The 15,788-nt window shown below is 53.0% G+C and overlaps 1 protein-coding gene across 5 annotated transcripts in view; it reads left to right on the plus strand.

Annotated features, from left to right (window-relative positions):
• The window catches only part of CREB3L3 (cAMP responsive element binding protein 3 like 3), a 47,132-nt gene extending 31,842 nt beyond the window's left edge, over positions 1-15,290 (plus strand). For 3 of the 5 annotated variants that reach the window (XM_054673525.2, XM_063801016.1, XM_009434386.5), the window contains 8 exons: positions 562-859; positions 3,212-3,330; positions 6,700-6,837; positions 10,514-10,620; positions 12,298-12,366; positions 13,253-13,337; positions 13,545-13,641; positions 13,818-15,290. In XM_054673525.2, coding sequence (XP_054529500.1) covers positions 562-859; positions 3,212-3,330; positions 6,700-6,837; positions 10,514-10,620; positions 12,298-12,366; positions 13,253-13,337; positions 13,545-13,641; positions 13,818-14,131 — 1,227 coding nt within the window. In that variant the 3' untranslated portion in view covers positions 14,132-15,290. Of the gene's footprint in view, positions 1-558; positions 860-3,211; positions 3,331-6,699; positions 6,838-10,513; positions 10,621-12,297; positions 12,367-13,252; positions 13,338-13,544; positions 13,642-13,817 lie in introns of all 5 variants that reach the window. The other 2 variants (XM_016934682.4, XM_524059.9) reach the window with 1 other exon arrangement.
• The last annotated feature ends 498 nt before the right edge of the window (positions 15,291-15,788 follow it).

Raw genomic sequence — 15,788 nt, forward strand, 5'->3', positions numbered from 1 at the left:
CGCCTTGGCCTCCCAAAGTGCTGAGATTACAGGCCTGAGCCACCGTGCCTGGCTCTTTTGTTTTTCTTTTTTTCTTTTTTTTTTTTGAGATGGAGTCTTGCTCTGTTGCCTAGGGTGGAGTGCGGTGGTGTGATCTCGGCTCACTGCAGCCTCTGTCTTACGGGTTCAGAATCTCCTTCCTCAGACTCCCGAGTAGCTGGGACTACAGATGCCCGCCACCACGCCCAGCTACTTTTTGTATTTTTAGTAGAAATGGGGTTTCATCATGTTGGCCAGGCGGATCTCGAACTCCTGACCTCAAGTGATTTGCCCTCCTTGGCCTCCCGAAGTGCTGGGATTACAGGCGGGAGCCACTGCACCTGGCACTGGCTGGGATTTTTATGCTATGTTACTGTGTTTGAGCCTCAACAGCCCCGGGAGGAAGAAGCAGTAACTCATCTTGGAGAAAGGAAGGACACCTAAGGCCCAAAGAGGGTCACTGGTTTCCCTGGGGCCACACACTAATCTAAAAAGAGTGCGCACTTCCTAATTCCTACTACCCCTCCCTGTCCACCCCAGCAGGTCCTGCCAAACCCCGACTCTGACGACTTCCTCAGCTCCATCCTGGGCTCTGGAGACTCACTGCCCAGCTCCCCACTCTGGTCCCCCGAAGGCAGTGATAGTGGCATCTCCGAAGACCTCCCCTCCGACCCCCAGGACACCCCTCCACGCAGCGGACCAGCCACCTCCCCTGCCGGCTGCCATCCTGCCCAGCCTGGCAAGGGGCCCTGCCTCTCCTATCATCCTGGCAACTCTTGCCCCACCACACCCCCAGGGCCAGTGATCCAAGTACCTGAAGCCTCTGTGACCATAGACCTGGGTGAGTCCTGCTGTGTCTCTGCCCACCGCCCTCACCTTGTTCCAGGGCCCTTCCTGTAAGTGAGGAAATGGAGGCCCAGAGAGGGCTGGCATCTTGTCCAAGGTCACACAGCATTTTGGAGTTGGGCCCAAACTCAAACTCAGGACACGTGTCTCCCTTGGCTAGGTGTTTCCATGCTTTCACGTGGATGCTACAGGGAGCCCATTTTCCAGATCGTGAAACAGTCCTGTCAGGTTGAGCAATGAGCTAAAACCACAGAGCTAGGATGCAACCCCGGCAGGTGGCTTTTGGGCACAGCCCAAAGTCAGGGTCTTGTCTTCTACGTGTCTGTACCCCGTGCCTGGTTCCTAGTAGATTTTTTTAAATTTTTTATTTATTTTTATTTTTTGAGACAGAGTCTCACTCTGTCACCCAGGCTGGAGTAAAGTGGCGCGATCTCTGCTCACTGCAAGCTCTGCCTTCCAGGTTCAAGCAATTCACCTGCCTCAGCCTCCTGAGTAGCTGGGATCACAAGCATATGCCACCATGCCCGGCTAATATTTATTTTTTAGTAGAGACGAGGTTTCACCATGTTGGCCAGGCTGGTCTCGAACTCCTGAGCTCAGGTGATCTGCCCGCCTCAGCCTCCCAAAGTGCTGAGATTCCAGGTGTGAGCCACTCCACCCAGCCTGTAGATGCTCAATAAAAGTGCATGAGGTTACCGGGTCCTAGGTTCCAGGGTGCTCCTCCTAGACATGGGGAACAGCAGATCAGTAATGATTTACTCTATTGATTAAGCAGTCCCGGTGGGCCAGGCAGAGCCCTGGCTGGAGATACTTGGCCTCTGGGTGGCCTTTGTCCCTTGACCCTTGCTATGAGCTCTTCTTGGTCCCATTGGAGAGTTGACAAAACTGAGGCTCAGGCCCGGAGCGGTGACTCATGCCTGTAATCCCAGCACTTTGGGAGGCTGAGGCAGGCGGATCACTTGAGGTTAGGACTTCAAGACCAGCCTAGCCAACATGGTGAAACCCCATCTCTACTAAAAATACAAAATTAGCCGGGCATGGTGGGGGCCACCTGTAGTCCCAGCTACTCAGGAGCCTGAGGCAGGAGAATCACGGGAACCCGGGAGGCGGAGGTTGCAGTGAGCCGAGATCATGCCACTGCACTCCATCCTGGCTGACAGAGCCAGACTCTGTCTTGAAAAAAAAACCAAAAAACAAAAACAAAAAACGCTGGGCACAGTGGTTCACGCCTGTAATCCCAGCACTTTGGGAGGCCGAAGCGAGCGGATCACGAGGTCAAGAGATCGAGACCATCCTGGCCAACATGGTGAAACCTCTGTCTCTACTAAAAATACAAAAATTAGCTGGGTGTGGTGGCGGGCGCCTGTAGTCTCAGCTACTCGGGAGGCTAAGGCAGGAGAATCTCTTGAACCTGGGAGGTGGAGGTTGCGGTGAGCCAAGATTGCCACACTGCTCTCCAGCCTGGCGACAGAGCGAGACTCCGTCTCAAAAAAAAAAAAAAAAATCTGAGGCTCAGAGAGGTGAAGTCACTTACTCAAGGTCACACAGCCCTGCCCAACCAGGATTAGAACCAAGGGTTACCTGACCCGAAGTTTGTGGGCTGGGACAGCATGCCTACTGCATGCCGGCTACCAGGAGGGGACAACCAGAGGTGAATCAGACCTCGTCCCTGCCCCTTGGGTGAGATAACGCCTGGCTGGCTGCAAATCTAGCCTGTAATTCTGTGTGATAACAGCCACTCCCTTTTGAATCAGCCAGTGTCTCCTGACAATGTCCTGTGTCTTCCTCAGCCTTGTGGGACGGACAGAACCAAGCCCTGTTGAATTTGGGTCCCCATCTTTTTTTTTTTTTTGAGATGGAGTCTCGCTGTGTCACCCAGGCTGGAGGGCAGTGCCACAATCTCAGCTCACTGTAACGTCCGCCACCCGGGTTCAAGTGATTCTCCTGCCTCAGCCTCCCGAGCAGCTGGGATTACAGGTGCACGCCACCAGGCCCGGCTAATTTTTGTATTTTTAATAGAGATGGGGTTTCACCATGTTGGCCAGGCTGGTCTTGAACTCCTAACCTCAGATGATCCGCCTGCCTTGGCCTCCCAAAGTGCTGGGAATACAGGCGTGAGCCACCATGACTGGCTGGGTTCCCATGTTATAGCAGAGGGGAGACCGAGTCACTAGTGAGGGCTGCCCCCTTCAACTCAGGCCTTGGGGACTCCAAACTCTGGCAGAAGTCATATGAATGTTGGGATTAATCATGGGAGACTTGGTGGAGGAGGCGGTTAGAGGCTGGAAGCTCAGGACTCCCCCCATCTGACACTCTCCCTGTCTCCGTCCCCACCTGCCCTGGTCAGAAATGTGGAGCCCAGGAGGAAGGATCTGTGCTGAGAAGCCGGCTGATCCGGTGGACCTGTCCCCACGATGCAATCTCACCGTGAAAGACCTCCTCCTTTCGGGCAGCAGCGGGGACCTGGTGAGCACCCCCACACCCTCCCATGGGGCGTTGGAGCTGGGAGGGCTGCTCGGGTTCGAGGAGCCTAAATATCCCCATTTCAGAGACTGGAAAACTGAGTCACAGAAAGGCGTGGAATTTGCCCACAGTTAGAGACCATTCCAGTCCTGGGCTCACTGTCGCCTGGGCTGGGGTGTCTTCCTCTGTAGTACTTAGTAGTAACAATAGCAACAACAAAAAAAAGCTAAAACTGGCTGAGTGTGGTGGTTCACACCTGTAATCCCAGCACTTTGGGAGGCCAAGGCAGGCAGATCGCTTGAGCTCAGGAGTTTGAGACCAGCCTGGGCAACATGGTGAAACCCCATCTATACAAAAAATACAAAAATTAGCCTGGCATGGTGGCACATGCCTGTGGTCCCAGCTACTCGGGAGGCTGAGGTGGAAGGATCGCTTGAGCCCAGGAGGTCAAGGCTGCAGTGAGCTGTGATTGTACCACTGCACTCCAGCCTGGCCAATAGACCAGGACTGTCTCAACAATAACAACAACAAAAAGAACAAAGCTAAAACTGAGGCTGCACCTGCTATATGCCAGGCACTCTTTATTTATCATCTTAAAAAAGTTTTTTTTGAGATAGGATCTCACTCTATCGCCCAGGCTGGAGTGCAGTGGCGCAATCCTAGCTCACTGCAGCCTCAAACTCCTGGCCTCAAGCGATCCTCCTGCCTCAGACTCCCAAGTAGCTGGGACTACAGGCGTGCACCACCACACCCAGCTAATTTTTCTTGTCTTTTTAATTTAATTTAATTTAATTTTATTTTATTTTTCTGAGACAGAATCTTGCTCTGTTGCCCAGGCTGGAGTGCAGTGGTGCAATCTCGGATCACTGCCACCTCTGCCTCCCGGGTTCAAGTGATTCTCCTGCCTCAGCCTCCCAAGTAGCTGAGATTACAGGCATGCACCACCAGGCCTGGCTAATTTTGTTTTTCTTTTTTCTTTTTTTTTTTTTTTGAGATGGCGTCTTGCTCTGTCACCTAGGCTGGAGTGCAGTGGCGCGATCTCGGCTCACTGCAAGCTCCACCTACCGGGTTCACACCATTCTCCTGCCTCAGCCTCCCCAGCAGCTGGGACTACAGGAGCATGCCGCCACACCTGGCTAATTTTTCTTTTTTTTTTTTTTTTGAGACGGAGTCTTGCTCTGTGACCCAGGCTGGAGTGCAGTGGCGCGATCTCGGCTCACTGCAAGCTCCGCCTACCGGGTTCACACCATTCTCCTGCCTCAGCCTCCCGAGTAGCTGGGACTACAGGCGCCCGCCACCACACCTGGCTGATTTTTTGTATCTTTTTAGTAGAGCTGGGGTTTAACTGTATTAGCCAGGATTTTTTTTTGTATTTTTAGTAGAGACAGGGTTTCATCATGTTAGCCAGGATGGTCTCGATCTCCTGACCTCGTGATCTGCCCACCTCGGCCTCCCAAAGTGCTGGGATCACAGGCGTGAGCCACCGTGCCCCGTTTAGACCCAGCTGATTTTTCTTTTAATTTTTTTCTGTAGATATGGGTCTTGCTATGTTTCCCAGGCTGGTCTTGAACTCGTAGCCTCAAGTGATCCTCCTGCTTTGGCCTCTCACAGTGCTGGATTATAGGCATGAGCTACTGCGCCCCGCCTGGGGCTTTTATTATCTTAATTTTACATAGGAGAAAAAGGGCACAGAGAGGTTCAGTCATTTGCCCAATGCTACACAGCTGCTGCAGGCTTGATCCCTGGGATGGTCTATTGAGCTTATGGTGCCCATTGCACACCAATTGAAGGCCATCTACCCTGCCAAGGGCTTCACGCTCCCATAAGCCAGGTTTGACAACCCAAACCCATTTTGCAGATGAGAAGGTCAAGGCCCAGAGAGGTTAAGCCATGAGCCCTAAGTCACACAGCATGCAAGTGGCAGACTCAGGGTTTTGAAATCCTGTTTCTCCAATGCCAAAGATTATCCTGATAATCTCTAGTGAAGGCCAGGGTGCCCCTGGCAACTAGAGAGATATGCAGTGAGCACCAGCTGTGTGCTCAGCCTCTAGGATCTGATGGTCAGGATGGGGTGACGTACTGTTCATTAAGGTGTACAGAAAAGAAAGAGAGCCTGCAGGGTCACTGCAGATCCAGGAAGGCTTCCCGGAGGAGGCAGTACTTCAGCAGGCCATGAAGGAAGGGAAAGGAGAATGAACGACTGCTTTGGCAATGATAACTGGCTTATTTTGTTTTATTTTATTTGTTTATTTTTTGAGATAGAGTCATGCTCCGTCGTCCAGGCTAAGTGCAGTGCCACAATCTCGGCTCACTGTAGCCTCCACCTCCTGGGCTCAAGTGATTCTCATACCTCAGCCCCCAGGTAGCTAGGACTACAGGTGCCTGCCACCATGCCCGGCTAATTTTTGTATTTTTAGTAGAGACGGGGTTTCACCATGTTGGTCAGGCTGGTCTCGATCTCCTGACATCAGGTGATCCACCCGCCTCAGCCTCCCAAAGTGCTGGGATTACAGGCATGAGCCACTGTGCCTGGCCTTATTTTATTTTATTTAAAGTCAAGGTTTCCCTCTGTCACCACAACTGCCTCAAATTCCTAAGCTCAAGTGATCCTCCTGCCTCGACCTCCCATTTTTTTTGTATAGCTGACATACAGAACAACGATACAAAAAAAAAATGATGCATTTATAAATGCTAGTTATCAGCAGTTGAAGACCAGCCTGGGCAACATAGCAAGACCTCGTCTCTACAAAAAAAAAAAAAAAAAAAAAAATTAGCTGGGTGTGGTGGCGCACACCTGTAGTCCCAGCTACTCAGGAGGCAGAGGCAGGAGGATCACTTGAGCTCAGGAGGTCAAGGCTGCAGTGAGCTATGATCACACGACTGCACTCCAGCCTGGGTGACACAGTGACATCTTGCATCTTAAAAGAAGAAAAGTTGGGTGTGGTGGCTCATGCCTGTAATCCCAGGAATTTGGGAGGCTGAAGTGGACAGATTGCTTGGGCCCAGGAGTTTGAGACCAGCCTGGGCAACATAGTGAAACCCCATCTCTACAAAAAATTCAAAATTAGCCAAGCATGGTGGTACGCTCTGTGGTTCCAGCTACTCGGGAAGCTGAAGCTGGAATGAGGCACCGCACCCGGGCAATTTTTGTATTTTTAGTAGAGACGAGGTTTCATCATGTTACCCAGGCTGGTCTCGATCTCCTGAGCTCAAGTGATCCACACGCCTCAGCCTCTCTAAGTGCTGGGATGACAGGCGTGAGCCACCACACCCAGCCTGGGGTGATAGTGTTTTCGATCTGATGCCTCTTTCATTTCCTGAAGGCAGTTGGTGTCCCTGCACCCGCCGTCATTCCTCTGATTTTTTCCGTAGCAACAGCATCACCTGGGGGCCTCCTACCTCCTGCGACCTGGCGCCGGGCACTGTCAGGAGCTGGTGCTCACCGAGGATGAGAAGAAGCTGCTGGCTAAAGAAGGCATCACCCTGCCCACTCAGCTGCCCCTCACTAAGGTGAGTCTGGGGGGACTTCCAGCCCTGGATCCATCTCCCCTTCGTGCACTTACCTGCATGTATGTCCCACCTTTATTTATTTATTTAGAGTAGAGTCTTTCTCTGTCACCGAGGCTGGGATGCAGTGGCACGATCTCAGCTCGCTGCAACCTCTGCCTCTCAGATTCCAGCGATTCTCCCGCCTCAGCCTCCTGAGTAGCTGGGATTACAGCCATGCGCCACCACGCCCAGCTAATTTTTGTATTTTTAGTAGAGACAGGGTTTCACCATGTTGGCCAGGCTGGTCTCGAGCTCCTGACCTCATGTGATCCTCCTGCCTCAGTCTCCCAAAGTGCTGGGATTCCAGGCGTGAGCCACCGCACTGGCTATGTGTCTCACCTTTAGAACACCCGTACTAGAATGCTGTGCTGTGTCTGTCACCAGAGCCAAAACAATCAGTCAGAAGCCCCATTGTAAATTCAACTCAGAGGGTAATTATCAACATCCAGGAATGAATGGCGGACTCCAGGTGGCAGCAATTTGGGTGCAGCAAACTTTTTTTTTTTTTTTTGGAGATAGGGTCTTGCTGTGTCCCGCTGGAGTGCAGTGCTGCCATCATAGCTCACTTCGGCCTTGACCTCCTGGGCTCAAGAGATCCTCCCGCCTCAGCCTCTCAAGTAGCTAGGATGACAGGTGCACGCCACTACACTTGGCTAATTTAATTTTTTTTTTTTTTTGTAGAAATGGGGTCTTGTTATGTTGCCCAGGCTGGGCTGGAACTCCTGGGCTCAAGTGATTCTCCCACCTTGGCCTCCCAAAGTGTTGGGATTACAGGCATTAGCCATCATGCCTGGCCCTGTAAACATGTTTTGATTGGACTGTACTGCATTTTATACGTTTTTGAATTGCTCGATAATGTTTTTCTGACTGGTAGATTTTACAAGAGAACTCAGTGACTTGAGGCCGGGCACGGTGGCTCACACCTGTAATCCCAGCACTTTGGGAGGCCGAGGCAGAGGATCACTTGAGGTCAGGAGTTCGAGACTAGCCTGACCAACATGGTGAAACCCCGTCTCTACTAAAATTACAAAAATTAGCTGTGCCTGGTGGTGGGCAACTGTAAGGTGCTTCTCAGCCTCCCAGCTTCTCAGGAGGCTGAGGCAGGAGGATCTCCCTTGAACCCGGGAGGTGGAGGTTGCAGTGAGCCGAGATGGTACCACTGCACTCCAGCCTGGGTGACAAGAGCGAAACTCTGTCAAAACAAAAACAAAAACAGAAAAACTAAAAACATAAACAAAACAAAATCCAAAAAACCAACTCAATTACTTGAATGTCCTCTGTTTCATATTCTCAAACCTCCATATGCACCAGTCAATGGCTGGGTAGCTGTTTGGGTTCTCTAGCTAACCACACTCCCCACCCAGCCTGCTGCACTCAGTATCAATGCCTGAGTTTGATATTCTCATCTGTTTTTTTTTTTTTCTTTTGAGACAGGTTCTTACCCTGTTGCCCAGGCTGGAGTGGAGTGAGGTGATCTTGGCTCACTCCAACTTCCCCTCCTGGAGTACAAGTGATTCTCCCACATCAGCCTCCCTAGCAGCTGGGACTGCAGGTGTATGCCATTATGCCTAGCTAATTTTTTTTTTTTTTTCTGAGACGGAGTTTCGCTTTTGTTGCCCAGGCTGGAGTGCAGTGGCGCGATCTCGGCTCATTGCAACCTCCGCTTCCCAGGTTCAAGTGATTCTCCTGCCTCAGCCTCCCAAGTAGCTGGGATTACAGGCACGCGCCACCACGCCTGGCTAATTTTTTTTTTTTTTTTGAGTAGAGACAGAGTTTCACCATGTTGGCCAGGATGGTCTCGATCTCTTGACCTTGTGATCTGCCCGCCTCAGCCTCCCAAAGTGTTGGGATTACAGGTGTGAGCCACTGCGCCCAGCATTTTTTTTTTTCCTTAGAGACAGGGTCCTGCTATGTTGCCCAGGCTGGTCTCAAACTCCTGGCCTCAAGCAGTCCTCTGACCTTGGCCTCCCAAAGTGTTAAGATTACAGGTGTGAGCCACCATGCCTGGCCCCATCTGTTTCTATTGTTGTTGTTGTTTGTTTTGAGATAGGATCTCACTTTGTCGCTCAGGCTGGAGTGCAGTGGTACCATCTGCAGGTAGCAGCTAACTGCAACCTTGAACTCCTGGTCTCAAGGGATCCTCCTGCCTCAGCCTCCCAAGTAGCTGGGACTATAGGCATGCACCACCACACCCAGCTGATTTTGTGGTTGTTGTTTTGTCTTAGTAGAGACAGGGTCTTTACTAAATGTTGCCCAGTCTAGTCTTGAACTCCTGGACTTATGCAATCCTCTTGCCTTGGCCTCCCAAAGTGCTGGGATTACAGCACTGTGAACCACCGCGCCCAGCCTGACATTCCCATTTGAAGACACTTATTGGCCGGGTGTGGTGACTCACGCCTGTAATCCTAGCTCTTTGGGAGGCAAAGATGAGCGGATCACCTGAGGTCAGGAGTTTGAGACCAGCCTGGCCAACATGGTGAAACCCTGTCTTTACTAAAAATACAAAAATTAGCCAGGCATGGTGGTGTGCACCTGTAATGCCAGCTACTTGGGAAGCTGGGGTGGGAGAATCACTTGAACCCTGGGGGTGGAGGTTGCAGTGAGCTGAGATCTTGCCACTGCACTCCAGCCTGGGTGACAAGAGCGAAACCAGAAAGAAAGAAAGAAAGAAAAAGAAAGAAAGAAAAGAAAAGAAAAGAAAGAAAGAAAGAAAAGAAAGAAAAGAAAGAAAGAAAGAAAGGAAGGAAGAAAAGAAGGAAAGAAAGAGAGAAAGAGAGAAAGAGAAAGAGAGAAAGAGAGAAAGGGAGAAAGGAAGGAAGGGAGGGAGGGAGGGAGGGAGGGGAAAAGAAAGGAAAGAAAAGAAAGAAACGAAAGAAAGAAGAAAAAAATTATTAATTAGTCTTAAAACACTTGCTGTCGCCAGGGAAAGGTGATGTTTCCAGGGATGGCCACAAGGTGGTGGAGTGGTACCCATGCCCAAAGTCTGGTGGGCAGTTGCCCATTTTACAGTATTGGGAGCTGGGAAAAGACCCTCAGAACCCAGGCACCTCCCAGAGACTCTGTGAGGGTTTGGGCAAAGGGCAGCTTCAAGTCATTAGGAATCTGCCTCTGGGTCCTTGGCTCCGGGATGTCTGGTATGCAAAGAGGATGGGGTGAAGTTGTGGGGTCGAGGTTAGGTGAAGTGGGGTCAGGACAGTGGGGACTGTCGCACCATCCCCAAAGTGAAGACTTTAATTTTTTAATTTTAATTATTTTATTTATTTATTTATTTATTTACTTACTTACTTACTTATTTATTTATTGAGATGGAGTTTCGTTCTTGTTGCCCAGGCTGGATTGCAATGGCGCGATCTCGGCTCACTGCAACCTCCGCCTCCCGGGTTCATGCCATTCTCCTGCCTCAGCCTCCCGAGTCGCTGGGATTACAGGCACCTGCCACCATGCCTGGCTAATTTTTGTATTTTTAGTAGAGACGGTGTTTCACCATGTTGGCCAGGCTGGTCTCGAACTCCTGACTTCAGGTGATACGCCTGCCTCGGCCTCCCAAAATGCTGGGATTACAGGCGAGAGCTACTGCCCCCGGACTCCAAGTGGGGACTTTCTGGCCTGAAACCCTCCTCCCCATTTCACTTGGCAGTACGAGGAGCGAGTGCTGAAAAAAATCCGCCGGAAAATCCGGAACAAGCAGTCGGCGCAAGAAAGCAGGAAGAAGAAGAAGGAATACATCGATGGCCTGGAGACTCGGTGGGTAGTGCTGGACCCAGACTCTACACTCGTGGAGGAAACTGAGGCCCAGAGAGAAGGAGATGTGGCTAAGGCCACACAGCTTAGGGTCTGACAAAATTGGAGGTGATTCTCCTCTCTGGGAGAGATCATGCTTCTTACTGATTGCAGGGATGGAAAGATGCCTAGTGATGGTGTAGGACAAGGGTTTGGGGGACCCTTTGCCCCCTAGAAGGTGTGTGGAGAAAGGACAAAGTGTGACCCATCCTATTCTGACCCTCTGCCTGAAGATAGACACTTCCTTTTTTTGTGTGTGGAAGGGTCTACTTCTGTCACCCAGGCTGGAGTGCAGTGGTGCGATCTTGGCTCACTGCAACCTCCACTTCCCGGGTTCAAGCGATTCTCCTGCCTCAGCCTCTCCAGAAGCTGGGATTACAGGTGCATGGCCACCACGCCCAGCTAATTTCTTTGTATTTTTGGTAGAGATGGGGTTTCACTGTGTTGCCCAGGCTAGTCTCAAACTCCTGACCTCAGGTGATCTGGCCGCCTCAGCCTCCCAAAGTGCTGGGATTACAGGCGTGAGTCACTGCGCCTGGTCTCTCCCCTTTCTTAAATGCAATCTGCTAAGCTCCTGATCATCTTTATCCAGGGTCATTCTCCCCACCACCCTATGTCCTGGGTAATTGTATCCCATTTTACAGACACAAAAGCTGAGATCAGAGAGTGGAGTGGCCCAAGGTCATGGGGAGGGGGAGAGATGAATCTTGAATCTCGGCCGGGCGCCGTGGCTCACACTTGTAATCCCAGCACTTTGGGAGGCTGAGGCAGGCGGATCACGAGTTCAGGAGATCGAGACCACGGTGAAACTCTGTCTTTACTAAAAATCCAAAAAAATTAACTGGGCATGGTGGCGGATGCCTGTAGTCCCAGCTACTCGGGAGGCTGAGGCAGGAGAATGGCGTGAACCCGGAAGGCAGAGCTTGCAGTGAGTCGAGATTGTGCCACTGCACTCCAGCCTGGGCGACAGAGCGAGACTCCATCTCAAAAAACAAACAAACAAAAAAAGAAACTTGAGTCTCCCAGGATGCCTGGTTGTCCTGATATTTCATCTTCTGGAAACATCACTGCCTGAATCTAGGAGGCTCAGCTTTTTTTTTTTTTTTTTTGGACACAGAGTTTCATTCTTGTTGCCCAGGCTGGAGTGCAATGGTGTGATCTTGACTGACTGCAACCTCCACTTCCCGGGTTCAATCGATTCTCCTGCCTCAGCCTCCCAAGTTCCCAAGTAGCTGGAATTACAGGCGCCCACCACCACACCTGGCTAATTTTGCATTTTTAGTACAGGCAGGGTTTCACCATGTTGGCCAGGCTGGTCTTGAACTCCTGACCTCAGGTGATCCGCCCACCACGGCCTCCCAAAGTGCTGGGATTACAGGTGTGAACCACCACGCCCATCCAGGGGGCTCAGCTTTGAATGAAGCCCCCTCCATATTAATGCAGAAATGGGACCTAGGAACCAGGCAGATGTGGGTTCAAATCCCAGCCCTGTCTGACCTGCCAAGTAACCTTGGATGAATGACTTCCCCTCTCTGGCCTTGGGTTCTCTTGGCTTGTAACGTGAGGCCTCTGGGGGAGATGTCAGTGGGGCCAGCTGGTGACTGGCATATGCTGAATGTCGATGCGTCTTCCTCCTTTCAGGATGTCAGCTTGCACTGCTCAGAATCAGGAGTTACAGAGGAAAGTCTTGCATCTCGAGAAGCAAAACCTGTGAGTCTGGGTCCAGCTGGGGCAGAGGACAGGGGAAGCAGCCCCAGAGTCCCTTTGCAGGAAGAGCAGAGAGCCCATGTGATGACAGAATGACATAGGGAATAAGAGTTTCACCTATGGGCCGCGTGCAGTGGCTCACGCCTGTAATCTCAGCACTTTGGGAGGCCGAGGCGGGTGGATCACCTGAGGTCAGGAGTTCAAAACCAGCCTGGCCAACATGGTGAAACCCCATCTCTACTAAAAATACAAAAAAATTAGCCAGGCGTGGTGGCGGGCACCTGCAGTCCCAGCTACTCGAGAGGCTGAGGCAGGAGAATTGCTTGAACTCGGGAGGTGGAGGTTGCCGTGAGCCGAGATCGTACCACTGCACTCCAGCCTGGGTGACAGAGCAAGGCTCTGTCTCAAAAATAAATAAATAAGGCCTGGTGTGGTGGCTCACGCCTGTAATCCCAGCACTTTGGGAGGCCGAGGCGGGCGGATCACAAGGTCAGGAGATCAAGACCATCCTGGCTAACACGGTGAAACCGCGTCTCTACTAAAAATACAAAAAAAATTAGCCGGGTGTGGTGGCGGGCGCCTGTAGTCCCAGCTACTCAGGAGGCTGAGGCAGGAGAATGGCGTGAACCTGGGAGGCGGAGCTTGCAGTGAGCCGCGATCCCACCACTCACTCCAGCCTGGGCGATGGAGCAAGACTCTGTCTCAAAATAAATAAACAAACAAACAAACAAACAAACAAATAAATAAAATAAATAAATAATAAAGAGCCAGAGGCCCTTGAAGAATGGATGGAATTTGGACTTTAGTGGGGCTGGGGGACCCCAGAAATGGACGAGAAGCAGAACCGAGGCCCTTTAGGGCTCAGCGGAGGCCTGCCTTTCTCTCTAAGGTCCCTCTTGGAGCAACTGAAGAAACTCCAGGCCATTGTGGTGCAGTCCACCAGCAAGTCAGCCCAGACAGGCACCTGTGTCGCGGTGAGTCCTGGTGCCCCCAGGCAAGCCGGGGACCTAGGCTTCTGTAGAGGGGCCCATAGGGAGGTGACAATGAGTCCAAGCTCTCCTTGTGCCCCAGCTCAAGTATGATCCAGTCTGGTCTTTGGGGCCTCAGTTTCTCTGCCTGTGGGATGGAGATGCTTGCAGGGGAGGGGAGGGAGGGGGTGACTCTGCCGCTGTCTCCACCAGGTCCTGTTGCTGTCCTTTGCCCTCATCATCCTCCCCTCCATCAGCCCTTTTGGCCCCAACAAAACCGAGAGCCCTGGGGACTTTGCGCCTGTACGAGGTAGGGGATCCCCACCTTTGAAACCCTTGGCTGGTCTCCCCAAGTCCCCATCCTGGGCCTCTGGGGGAGGGGGAGAAGACCCCTGTGCCCCTGTTCCCTGAGGCTGGGGGCCAGGGAAGGGAGCATAGGACCCCACCTCCACCTTGTCCCCTGTGATGCCCCCCTTCCCCAATCAGTGTTCTCCAGAACTTTGCACAATGATGCTGCCTCCCGCGTGGCCGCTGATGCTGTGCCAGGCTCCGAGGCCCCAGGACCCCGACCCGAGGCTGACACAACCCAAGAAGAGTCTCCAGGAAGCCCCGGGGCAGACTGGGGCTTCCAGGACACCGCGAACCTGACCAATTCGATGGAGGAGCTGGACAACGCCACCCTGGTCCTGAGGAATGCAACAGAGGGGCTGGGCCAGGTCCCCCTGCTGGACTGGGTGGCGCCTGGGCCGAGCACTGGCTCAGGACGTGCAGGGCTGGAGGCGGCGGGAGACGAGCTGTGAGCCCCGCCAGGACTATGCTCCCAGGCCCCTCTGCCCAGGGGTGCCTTGGGGATGCTGCACTGGGCAGCTACCCACCTGGGGATGGGACGTGAGGCCAAGACCCCAGCAGAGATGCCAGAATGGGGGAGGCACAGCTCATAGCCACACACCCAGGGCCTGACTGAGGCCCACACAGGAAACGACACTCAGACACATGGCAAAGAGGGCCCCAGGACCCGGGAAATACACACAGAGCCAGGAGCAGAAGCAAAGAGCAGACACACATACAGCCTGAAACAGACCTGGACAGACAGACACAGCCTGAAACAGACCCAGACAAACAGACAGACAGACACAGCCTGAAACAGACCCAGACAAACAGACACAGCCTGAAACAGACCCAGACAGACAGACAGCCTGAAACAGACCCAGACACAGCCTGAAACAGACCCGGACAGACAGACTGAAACAGACCCAGACAGACAGACAGACAGACACAGCCTGAAACAGACCCGGACAGACAGACACAGCCTGAAACAGACCCAGACAGACAGACAGACACAGCCTGAAACAGACCCGGACAGACAGACAGACACAGCCTGAAACAGACCCAGACAGACAGACAGACACGCCCTGAAAGAGACCCAGACAGACCGACAGCCTGAAACAGACCCAGACACAGCCTGAAACAGACCCGGACAGACAGACTGAAACAGACCCAGACAGACAGACAGACAGACACAGCCTGAAACAGACCCGGACAGACAGACACAGCCTGAAACAGACCCAGACACAGCCTGAAACAGCCTGAAACAGACCCAGACAGACAGACAGACAGACACAGCCTGAAACAGACCCAGACAGACAGACAGACACGCCCTGAAACAGACCCAGACAGACCGACGCAGCCTGAAAGAGACCCAGACAGAGAGACAGGCAGACACAGCCTAAAACAGACCCGAACAGACAGACAGACGCACACACACAACAGATGCCCAGCAACTCCCCGCCCAGGGACCCCTCCCGGCCTCCCTCGCACACTGGGAGGAGGAAGCCGCCGAGACTGCAGGGAGCCTGGCCCCGGAGCCCCGGGTGCGCCCTGGTCTTTGGAGCAGCCACGGCCCACAATCACCCCCCTTTTCTAAGACTGCCTGATCCGAAATAAAGTATTTTGACAGAACCTTGTTTTGGTGTGGAGGCGGAGTCTGGGGCTCCTCGACTCCCCAGAAGGAGGGGCTGGGCCAGCCTGGGATGGGGGAGTGAGGAGTGGGCTCCACACCCCCGCCAGATGCCCGCGCTGGAGCAGCGGAAGGAGAGGCGCCGGGCACGACTTCAGCACCTTGGAGAGCGGCTGCGGGCGGAGTGCGGGGAGGCAGGCGTGGCTCTTCCAAGGTGTCCCCTCCGGAGTTGTGGGGAAGGCAGCTGCCTTCCCGGGGATCTGGGCGGCCCACCCTGCTCATTTTGCTGGTGAGGACACCGAGGCGTCGGAAGTGGAGGGACTGCCTAAGGTCACAGCTGGGGAGGGTGGAACCCGGCTGCTCCTGCGCTCTTCTGTGGGGTCGCCCCCACTGCGGGCTGTGCGCGCCTGCCCGGGCGCCATCGCAAAATCGCGCCCAAAGCCCAGGTGGGGGCTCATAGCCTGGGGGCAAATGCTAAACAACAACAAAAAGCATGTGCA

This window comes from Pan troglodytes, chromosome 20 (assembly GCF_028858775.2).
Source record: "Pan troglodytes isolate AG18354 chromosome 20, NHGRI_mPanTro3-v2.0_pri, whole genome shotgun sequence".
Classification (NCBI taxonomy): Eukaryota; Metazoa; Chordata; class Mammalia; order Primates; family Hominidae; genus Pan; species Pan troglodytes.